The 10,699-nt window shown below is 48.5% G+C and overlaps 1 protein-coding gene across 1 annotated transcript; it reads right to left on the bottom strand.

Moving 5' to 3' along the window:
• Positions 1 to 697: 697 nt before the first annotated feature.
• On the bottom strand, positions 698 to 10,595 carry LIPG (lipase G, endothelial type). Its single transcript, XM_057378447.1, has 10 exons — positions 10,423 to 10,595; positions 10,115 to 10,287; positions 8,986 to 9,165; positions 8,258 to 8,369; positions 6,930 to 7,154; positions 6,250 to 6,492; positions 5,673 to 5,793; positions 4,872 to 5,090; positions 3,726 to 3,818; positions 698 to 2,214 (listed from the first exon to the last, which is right to left on the bottom strand). The coding sequence occupies exons 1-10, from the start codon at positions 10,508 to 10,510 to the stop codon at positions 2,193 to 2,195; spliced, it is 1,476 nt and encodes a 491-aa protein (XP_057234430.1). The 5' UTR covers positions 10,511 to 10,595; the 3' UTR covers positions 698 to 2,192.
• Positions 10,596 to 10,699: the final 104 nt, after the last annotated feature.

Genomic DNA, 10,699 nt, shown 5'->3' with positions numbered 1-10,699 from the left:
CTGAGCTCTCCCTGGAGCCTTCTCTTGTCCAGGTGAGCACCCCCAGCTCTCCCAGCCTGGCTCCAGAGCAGAGGGGCTCCAGCCCTGGCAGCATCTCCRTGGTCYCGSTCTCCTCATGTTTTATGAGGGGCATCTCCACAAAGCAGGTGTAGATATGGAGTGACTTTGGCCGGTTCTGAAGTCCCTTGGTGGTGGCTGCATGGAGAGAACAGCCTGGCCTTGGACAAACAGCTGAGCTGGGGAGGATGAGGAAGGAGGGAGCTGTACCTGGCTGAGGGTCTCAGGGACCAACAGAGAGGCACCAGAAGGTCACAGACAGCTGTTCTGGCAAGGAATGGCAAAGCTCTCACAGATTGCTCTGCACARCTCCCTGACAGGAGSGGGCAGCCAGGGGAGGGTYRGGSTCTGYTCCAGGGAACAGGGACAGAACAAGGGGRAATGGCCTCAGGCTGGGCCAGGGGAAACTAGGCCCATCATTTGGAAGATTTCTGCACAGAAAACGTTGTCCTGCCCCAGCACAGCTGCCTAAGGCAGTGGAGGATTCCTCACACCTGGAGGGGTTTAAAATCCATGTGGATGTGGCACTTGGGGACATGGGTCAGAGGTGGCCTTGGCTGTGCTGGGGGCACAGTTGGACTCGATGTTCTTGGCGGGTGCTTCCAACCAAAATGGTTCTGTGATCAATAACAAGACTTCACTGATTTTTACAGAGCCCTTTATTTTTCATCTTGAGGCTTATAAAAACTGTTACTCAAAACCAAAAGGTTTCAAACTTTACATATATACAATATGAGAAATAAATTATGTTTTAAGTCATACAAAAACCACAATATACAAATAGGGCTTTGAAATTTTGCTAAGTATGGCATGGCAACAAGTCACAGATACTTACCAAAGGCTTCAGTTATCAAAGTCTTTACATAAAACCATGAAAAAAATATCCCCAAATGTGCTTGCTTTGGTTGGATTGAAGCTCTACAAAAACTGGAGTGATTTGCAGGCCTCAAGAAGGACTTTCTAAGACTTCAGATCTCAGTGCACCATCTGGCAACACCATTYCAGAGATTGCCTTTCTGCATGCCAAAAGGTCAAGGGCTGTTATACCAATTCTCCTTTCAAAAAGAAAACATGGAAAAAAAGAAAAGAAACAAGCAAGCAACCAAAACAAAACCTAGTTCATCACCTGACGAGGTCCACTCTGCTGTAGCAAACATGACAGATGCAGAGASTGTCCAACTCAAAGCAAAGCCAAGATCAGCTGGGACCAGGGACTCCAACCCCGGGATGGTGTGACAATGAGGGCAGAACGTTTGGCACTTTACCCAAAATAAGGTCTCAGTTATGCATTGGCACTACAACAGCATCTGAGCAGAGGGGAACAGTTTCTCAGCAGTAAAAGGAGTGGTGCAAGGCTYCCCTGAGGCAGCAGGGTGCATCACYTTCCTCCATCCTGCGGTCAGTACAAGAGCAGCTGCTCTTTATMCTTTAAAAGGGATCCACCCACTGCGGACACTGACCAGGCTGTAAGGAGTGTCCTGTCCCAGACACAGGGAGGACAGATCACTGCCTCCTCATCAGGGCATATATCAGGTAAATAGACATTTCAGTACTAGAACAGATTATTTTTAAGGCAAGCAAAGGACAACTTGAAGTTAAGTGGCATTGTGCTTATCCCCACCCCTTCCCTGGACAACCCACACACCTGACCTGTGCTGGCCTCACCTTCCCACAGCCCTCAGTGCTACTGGACCGTGGTAACTCCTGCTCTAGGTGCTAATTTGTTCTTGGCAGCTCTGTCACCACGGCTTGATGGGTAGTTAGCGTGGTTATTTGTCTTCTCAACTCTGCTGGCAAGCAGACCAGAAGATCATTGCTGAGGTCTCAGTCTGTGAAGATCTCACCCACGGTTAATGGGAGCAGGGAAGGGAAAATGCAGCGTGTAACAGGTCAAGGTACGGTTAAATGCGCAAACCAGGCTCCTTGGGAAAGGCAAAATGGAGTTYTAGTTTTTCTAGGTCTAGGACCACTGTTCATCAAGTGCTCCTCAGTTTTTTGCACCCAGTCCAAGATGTTTTGTCCAGAAGAGCTGGCTTCCTTAAGTGCTACCAAGCCATATTTTTCCCAGAGCATCTTGCCACCTGCGTGGTCCTCATGCTTCTAGGTTGCTTGGCTGTGAGTCTTTAGGGAAGCTTTCAGAGTAGGTTTGAGACAGATCTGGTGAAAACAGAGAGGATAAAAGGTATCTAGTGAAATGCAGAAGTTAAGAGGAGTAGTAAAGAATTTGTAAGAACTTCTGGGATGCTAAGAACAGGTTTGGACAGCAAGGTTGGTGTCTTATTCTGTCAAAGCTACACTTTGCCCAGCAGCTAATCAGTGAGAGCCTGAARCAGACATTATGCAGGCTGCAAACAGAAATTACAGGGCTTGAGCTAGACCCTACTGGAGCAGCTCCACTTGGATGGACAGATGTTCGCAGGCTCAGTCTCTGAGGAGGGAACTATAATGTTGCACTGACTTGGCAGAAACAGAGAGCTGAACAGCAAATAATCGCTCATAATTTCTGGGAGGAAGGAACAYTTCCTAGAAAAAATGGTGTGCTGGAACTGAGCTCAGCTCCTCTGCCTCGTGCACAAGCTGCAGTGCACGAGCAAGCAGGAAGGGCACATCTGCCAGCAATTCTGTTTTATGGGGGTTACCAAGTAGCATATCAAAACAGCCTTTTATTGTACCTGCAGGAATGTTTACTCAATCTTTCGAGACTTGTGGCAGAGCAACAAGTTTTAGCACAGGGGTTTCATTCACAGAAATGTTTGCTACTGTGCACAGCACAGCTTGCTGGTTTCTGCCTAACCTGGAACGGGACCAGCTTGCACTTCTGAGCTGAGCTCTGCTGCTCAGGAGGGCTGTGCAAAGCTCGATTTCCACGGGGCTCTGCTAGCCCTGATAAGAACTTTGTCCTCTGGATTAGGAGTGACAAAGCTCCAAGTCTACAAACTGCAATTTAAGAGAGGGCAAAAGGCTGGGCTGAATTCAAAAGAGAGTGTAATTTAGTCAAATGAACAGGGATTCATTCAAACATGACTGGAGGCATCTGAGGCAATCAGGTTGTCGCTGCTGGGACCAGACTTCCTGGAAGTCATGCTCTGAGATCTGCTCTAGGTGTCTGGGAAGTACCCCAGAGGTTAAATGAGGCTGAGATGCTTTGGCAGTGGCATTTTGCACTCTCCTGACCCAGGGGAGATCAGCAGGCCTGGAGATGAAGCTGTAGGTGTCAGGCTGGAACACCATGGCAACTCCTCCGCTGTGTCTTGTTCGTGCAGTTGAGCTCAAACTCTGAACAAGACATTTCCTGTCATTTGAGGCAATGCCCTGCCCTCCTCCCAGCCTCCCCYTGTTTTACAGGGCAGTAAATAGATGCCTCTTCCCTTTTCACTATTGCACAGATCTGGGGCATCGCTGGCACCTCATTTTAGCACCTGCCACAATTAGGACTGTGCTACACCCAKTTGGCAGTAATTATGTAAATGTACAGGATGACAATCCAAGGTCAGAAGAGAGGATAATACCACCTAGTTAGCAATAGATATGGCATTTTAAGTCTGATAGCTGTGAATCTATCTAGAATTCCTTATCTTTTTTTGAAAGAGTCTAAAGGGAAAAAAAAAGGCTCCAGTCAMTGCAGCACAGCCACATCAGACAGAATTACTCTTGACTGTTTTTCATACCTTTTCTGCCATTCCTCTGTGCACTTCACAAACCAGAGCTCCTTGCCAGGAGATATACTGGTTAGCTGGGAGTCCTCCACACAGAAAGCAAACCTGGGAGGAGGAAACAGAAGTCAAGGTGTCTGCTGTCACCATGATTAGCAATTAACAAGTAACACAGATTGCAGCTAATTCTAGGACAAGTTGTTTGATTAGACATCCATCCCACAGAGCATCTTGATKCACCATCAGCCTGTTGAATTACTGTATTGTTTCCTACTTCAATATTTTAATTGGGGATCCTTCCTTCTACTACCCCTACATTTCATGGAAGCCAGGATGAAGAATGCCTTACAGATGACAGATGATGCTCATTTAAACCTGTGAGAAATGCAGGAAATTGGCAATGACACCTGCTATTCTTTGACAGATCTGGGTTATCTTCAGAACAACTTTAACAAAAGATGTGGGAGTGTAGTGCTCCATGCTTGGCAGTTTTATTACTTTTGGGATGCTCRGGTAACTTTCCATTTGCACAGAACCATAAAATCAGAGAAATATTTGGGGAAGATGGACCATAAAAATCATCCCTGCTGTGGTAGGGAATMTTCCAGCAGAACTCTATGGCCAATGCTGTGATCCAGGGATATGGGYTGGGGTTGGAAAAGCACTTAAAGACCACCTGGTTCCAACCCYCTGCCAGATCCCAGAARAGCCATSCAGTGCTCAGGGGGTTGGTGCCACCATGTTACTGATGGTTGTCCCAAACCAGCACATTAAGWCTGTAAATAACAGCCATGACCAGCCACGTTTCAGTACTTTTGGTGCTCAGTATTTTAACCCTTCAGGTAGGACCTAAACCACCACTTGCCACTGAGGGAGGTAAATTTTATGCCCAGAGGATGTCACAGTATCAAAATAAAGCAGAAGAACATCCCAGACCTTCTCTGTGATGACCAGTTTTGCTTAAAGCCTTCTGGGCAGCCTTGTGATGGACAGKAACCTATTCTCCTACACCATGAGGGAGCATCAGCTGGTGACACTAAAAGTGAAAGGCAGTTTGGGATATCAACATTCAAAACACCAGCTTTTCTTTCTATGTTCTGGGTATTTCTCCTTTTGTTTGAAGTTTCAGGTCAGTTCACACCAGCCTAGCACAATTATTACCTCTGCTGTGTTTCCCCAGATTTCACACGTATTCGCCTGATGTGGAGCTCCTGGGATGAATTCATGGGCCTGTACCAGTAGCTCCTCAGCTCTTTCCACAGATCATACCACGACTGAGATGTCCCCTCCCAGGTGAGCTTTATTTTCAGAAGTTCACCCATGTCCTCCTCAGTGTAGACCAGGAAGGTGTTCGTAGCRTTCAGGCCAATCAGATCAAGCCTGGAAGAGAGGCAGAGACTCAGCATTTTTTCCTCATGGAAGCATGCCAGGTGCTCCTTTGCTCCATGCCAGGAGTTTAAMAGAGCCCTTGCAGCTTATCAAGTGCTGCACGTTCAACTGTCACCAGGTAATTACTGATTACACCAAARTGAGCTCAGATAGCTGGTTCAATACAAGGCATCGTGCACTTAGYTTGGCCATCATTCCATAGCTCAAAGGTGGGTTTCATGCCTGCTCTTTCTTTTGGGAGAGGTTAAAGGAGGTCAGCAGTGCCTCCAGAGATATTTCACACTATCCAAATGGTGGAGGGGAAAGGCAAAACAAGGAAACAAACAAAAAACACATACAAAAAAAGCCATGAGCCATGAAGGCTAACATGTAGAAGACTGAGCACTTTGAATTGTTCTCAGTTCATCCAGTAATAAATTATAATTAGGCTCCTGAATGAAAAGCTTTTTCAAAAGGTGATTAAGTGAGGCTGCTGGGCTGCAGTGCAATGACAGAGAAAAAAGAATGTTGCCAATCTCTGTAGTCCCTAGGGCCTTCTTCCTTACCTAAGGATACAAAAGGCAGATTACTTACATTTCTAAAGAGAGAGGCTCAGAGTCTCCATTGGTGCCGTGGAGGGTGACAGAGAAGGTGGGATCAACCTCTCCCAAGCCCTTATAGCTGAAGACATGCATTTTCATCTGGTAATGGTAGACTGGAAAGAAAGTGGAGAGCAGAGGTGAAACCAGCTGTGCTGAAAGAATTAATGGGAAACATTGCTCTGTGTGAAATTGTGCTGGCTAGTAAAGACCAGTAGTGACACACAACTGATCACTTTTCCCAGCCCTACTGATTACAAATTTGAGTTTTACATAACAGCAGCAGCTCCGCTCTGAGGAAGGCTCCCCAGACCTTCCACTGCTCTGAGGTTGAGTTTTGCAAGCATGGCAGGTGAACTGCAGACCTGCTCCAAAGGCAGAGTGTTCCTGTGGGCTGATTCACAGGGAGGAAGGAAGGAGCACAATAACACTGCAGGACCGCAGTGAAATGGGGGCCAGCAGAACACCGACACCAGAGCTGCACAGCTTTGGGGCAATGCTACTCCTCCACCTCCAAACCCTTCCCAACCCGGCCCTGGGAGGCTGTGCTCCTCCTGGAAGGGGAAGCATACCTTTGAAGGGCATGTCAGCCCTGGTTTTCAGGTACATCTTGCTGTTCCTCTTGTGCCGTATCCTGCGGGCGTTGTAGCCGATGCCGTTGCAGCGGTTCTTGCGGCAGCTCAGGCAGATGCCCTTCTTGAAGCGGCTGGAATCGGTGCACTGAAAGGCGAAGCTCTGCTTGTCYTGGTTCACCAGCGAGTCCACGAAGAGGTGCACAGAGCGCTCGTGCTCACATTTAACAACTTCACCGATTGCTARAGAGGCACAGTTGCAAGGGACACACTTGGTTTAAGCAGTTGTCACCCCAGCAGCCCATAAGATAAAGTGAGTTATGCCTTTCTGCAGCTCAACGAGCTGAGAATGGCCAAACTTGAACAGTTTTCCAACAGCAGCAATTCAGGAGGCCAGTGGAAGATGCTCACTTAGGTTTTACCATGAAGAGCTTTAAGAGGATTCTAGTTCAAGCACAAGAAGACCATAGATTATGATCATGTGTTGGAGTGAGAACGTGCTGCTTTCAGAATTAAAAGCAGATATAGTTTCTAGCAACTATCTCCAGTAGTACAGACAGTTWAGAAGGAAAAAATTGTTTTCTTTACTTTTATGAAAAAGATCATCCCTCACCATCAACCCAAGTCTATCTGTGAGAAGTCTACACTGACCAGAGGTAAAATACATAATGAGAACTTACTGCCATAGGCAATGGCTCCCAGGACATCACTTAGGCCACAGCCAGGCTGGAAGTCTCCCCCATTGGGGTAGATGTCAATGTGGCCAACAGGCATCTGGATCCCAATGCTAACACCCAGAGTTTCCCTGGTGTAGGTGTGAAGGACATCCACAAAGTTGGCATCATCAGGGGAGAGGCGCCTGCTGGGGTCCACTCCCTCAAACATGGGGCCAGCGGGATCCAAGCCTGGAGTCAGAGACAGAACACAAGGTGCCAGGTAAGAAACTGGGCTGTTTCATACAGGATATAGCCAGGAGCCTGCTGCTGGCAGCTGACACATAGTCCCAGCCTCATTGCTGATACAGTCCCCCCAAGATCTCTCCACCACAGGCTCCCTGAGCGAACAAATAAAGGTKTCCCATTCCACTTTTGGGGCAATAYAACCCAATAGTAGCACCACGATCAGATTGTCTGTTGGAAGCAAAGAGCCTTCACCAGGTCACAGTGAAGAGATGCTTCAAGAGGCAGCTCCAAACACCAGAAGAGTTTGAACACCCGAGGGACAGCTGGCAGCCAAAGCTGTCTCAGTGACATTCAGTTTGCTCTCAGACTGAACATATAGCGGGACTAACAATTTAGGCAGCAACCAGGTAATTCTGCATCTGAGATCTCATGACAGATTTGGGATGCTGTGCTAACCCCTGAGCTTCACCCCTAATCTGAAGACACATTCCAGACCCATTCTAGTACTTAACTGTTGCGTGATATTTTTCCTGATTAACTGAATACACACATTTGTTGCTATGCTCTGTGGAATTCTCACTGCCAGTGTCACATTGAAATGCTTAATACAGCCCCTTGTACTATGCCCTAAGTTCTCACATATTGAAATCAGCTTTCCTCTGGRGCTGGAAGAAAACTCTTCAGATATTTCCAGAATGAGGGGTTGGATTTCTTAGATTTCTTTTTTTTTTAATCACACATCCTGTGGGACAAMCAGCACCCAATAGATCTATCTCACTTCCATTACTTTATGAGCCATAATTACAAAAACATTATCACTCAAAGGCATAGGATYTGGATAGTAAGAGCTGGAGCTGAACTTGTTTCGAGCCCACATTTAAACTCAAATAAACCCAAGATCAGTTTGTCCTGGGTCAGGTTTTTTACTGAAGCCCTGCTATATTTGATGTGAAGAGACCTGTGCTTTCCACTGCTGACACAAGTGGAAAACTTGTAATTTCTGGAAGAATAACACCCAAACATTGCAGCAACACAGGAAATGAGCTTCTTCRGGGAAACTCAGTGCCATGAAGGACAGGTGAGAGACTGCTTAAAAAGCCACTTGCCTGTAATTCTGCCAATAGTCCCATGGACATGGTTACCAGCAAAGCCAGCCACATGGGCACCCAGGCTGTACCCRATCAGGTGCACATTCTCAAGCTTGAAGAGAGGGTCTTCCTGCAAGGAAAAGAAGATATTGATGTTTGATAACCTGTCTTTCAGGGCTTCTGGCACTGCTTGCGTCTGCAGGAATATGAAGTCCAATTCCAAGAAGAGAATGGATGGAGGGGCCAGATCAGCATGCTTTGTTTTGTATTTCATTAAGACAAGTGGGGTGGTTTGGATGGCACTTGTGGCTTTCTCATGTTCCAACCCCAATTATGGTATTTTTTATCAGAAACAATAAAACTTTCCCCTGAGAGCTGCCAGCAGACTCAGCATTGGCCATGGCCTCAGGTGCCAACTGCAGCACCATGGACCTCTCCTCTCCTTCCCCGCCCTGCCACCAAGCCAGCACTGGCTTTGAATGCCCAGTTCCTGAGTCCAAGCTGCTCAGGCAGAACTCCCAAATTGGAATTGCATTTCAGCACCCCGGGCCGAGCAGGCTGCAAGGCAGCATCTCCCAGGGAGGCAGGGCAGCAGCTGCTGAGCCATCACCCTGCCAAGCCCTGGGATGGGTGTTACACCAGAGCCTGCCCCRCTGGTGAGCCTTGGAGCTGCTGAAWGCTCTGTAACCTTGTGCAACAATCCCTCACCAAGCATTACAACAGAGGCTGCTCTTAGCTTGCATTACCTGTAACCAGTCAAGCAGCCTTGCTATGGTTTTCCCAACAATCTGCGTGTTGTTCACAGCATCGGTGTAGAGCTGGTGGGCAAGAGAGAGCCAGTCCACCACAACCACRTTGGCATCCTTCTCCCTCTCCTGCAGAGCGGACACCAAGCTGTCAAGCCAGGTTTCGAACATGCCACTCATCTAGAAAGAGATTCAGGCATCAGTTTACTGCTTGCAGGACCAAGATGACACATCCACAGTCAAGTTATTTGCACGTCATTTACATATTCTGCTCCAGCTGCATGCTGTTCCTCTGCAAGTCCCACTACTTCTCAGTGGTGCAGTAAGAGCATGCATGCAATGGAATAAGAAAAACAGGTTTTGAGAGACTCTGGCTGTAATTACCCCACTTGCCTTTTAGGGCAGGAGGGAGAGGCATTCGTTACGTGCCACCTTATCGCACTTTTTCTCAAGAGTTTCAGAAATTCTGATGGATTGCAAAATTATTCGCCAGACCTGGCATTGCTGTTTGCGCAAGCCCTGGCAGAGCCGATAAGTCCCCTTGTGCCACACACTTGGCYTCATCAAATGCAGAATTAAAAAGCTTGATAAAGTCTGCGTGCCCTCTTGTTTCTTTATCAAGGAGACCGCATAGCAGACGTCAGGGCTGGGCACTCAGCTACGATTACAGAAGGTCTGTACACGTGCCTGTCAAGTCAAGTGTCACATCCATAGTGGTCAGCCAGCTGGATTTTAGTAACACATTCACACTACACAGCTGTGAGGCGATCTTGTGCAGTTATGAATGAATTGTGTGATTTTAGAGACCTCAGGTGCAGCTATTAAGAGACCATTGTGCTCAGAACATGAAAAGTTTTCCCAAATTCCTATATTTGTAGAATTCTAGAATGGTTTAACTTGGAAAGGACCTTAAAGATCRCCKTGTTCCAACTCTCCTGCCAYGGACAGAGACATCTTCCACTAGACCAGGTTTACAAAGGGCCATCCAGCCTGGCCTTGAACACTTCCAGRSATGGGGCAGTCACAGAAATTGCTGAAAGTTAATATTCTGGAGCCACAGCCCATTGCAGGGCAGTTTGCTCTCTCTGAATGCGCAGACTGAGCACTGCCCAGGATTCTTCACACTTACCGTCCAGCCGTGAATGATGAAAAAGGTTTTAGCTGTCACGTTGAACTTGCAGTCCTCCAGACATTGGTGCTGGCCGATGGCGAGCGTGCAACCATCCTCACCGGCGTCCGGCGAGGAGCGGAGACCGAACTTCACCCGCTCCTTCTGTGCCGGCACACGCTCCGCGCTGCCATCTGCGAGCCAGCGGGAGAGAAGGGTCAGCAAAGAGAGAGAAGGGTCAGCAAAGCGCCTCCGAACCCGCCTGCCCCGGGAGGGGACGAACCCTCTCCGCGGCTCCCCCGGTCCCGCGTGGGACCGCGCTCACCCACCTCCTACCGCCGGCAGCGCCCCCTCCGCGCCCCGCGTCGCGATGCAACAGGACACGGCGCTGCACAGCAGGAGGAAGAGCCTCCTCATGGCTCGGCAGGACGCACGGACGGCGGGCTGGAGCAGGGAAGGGATGAATGGATGGACACACGCTCGCACGGACGCGCGGCGGCRGCGGCGCCGCTTTAAGAGCCCACGCGGGGCGGTGCTCGTGGCACGATGGGGCGGGGCGAGAGCGCGGCTCCCATTGGTCACGCCTTCCGTGACGTCACCGTCAGC

Source organism: Malurus melanocephalus, unplaced genomic scaffold (assembly GCF_030028575.1).
Source record: "Malurus melanocephalus ecotype Western Australia unplaced genomic scaffold, MMel_1.1 scaffold_359, whole genome shotgun sequence".
Taxonomy (NCBI): domain Eukaryota; kingdom Metazoa; phylum Chordata; class Aves; order Passeriformes; family Maluridae; genus Malurus; species Malurus melanocephalus.
This window is presented reverse-complemented; position numbering and strand designations above follow the sequence as displayed.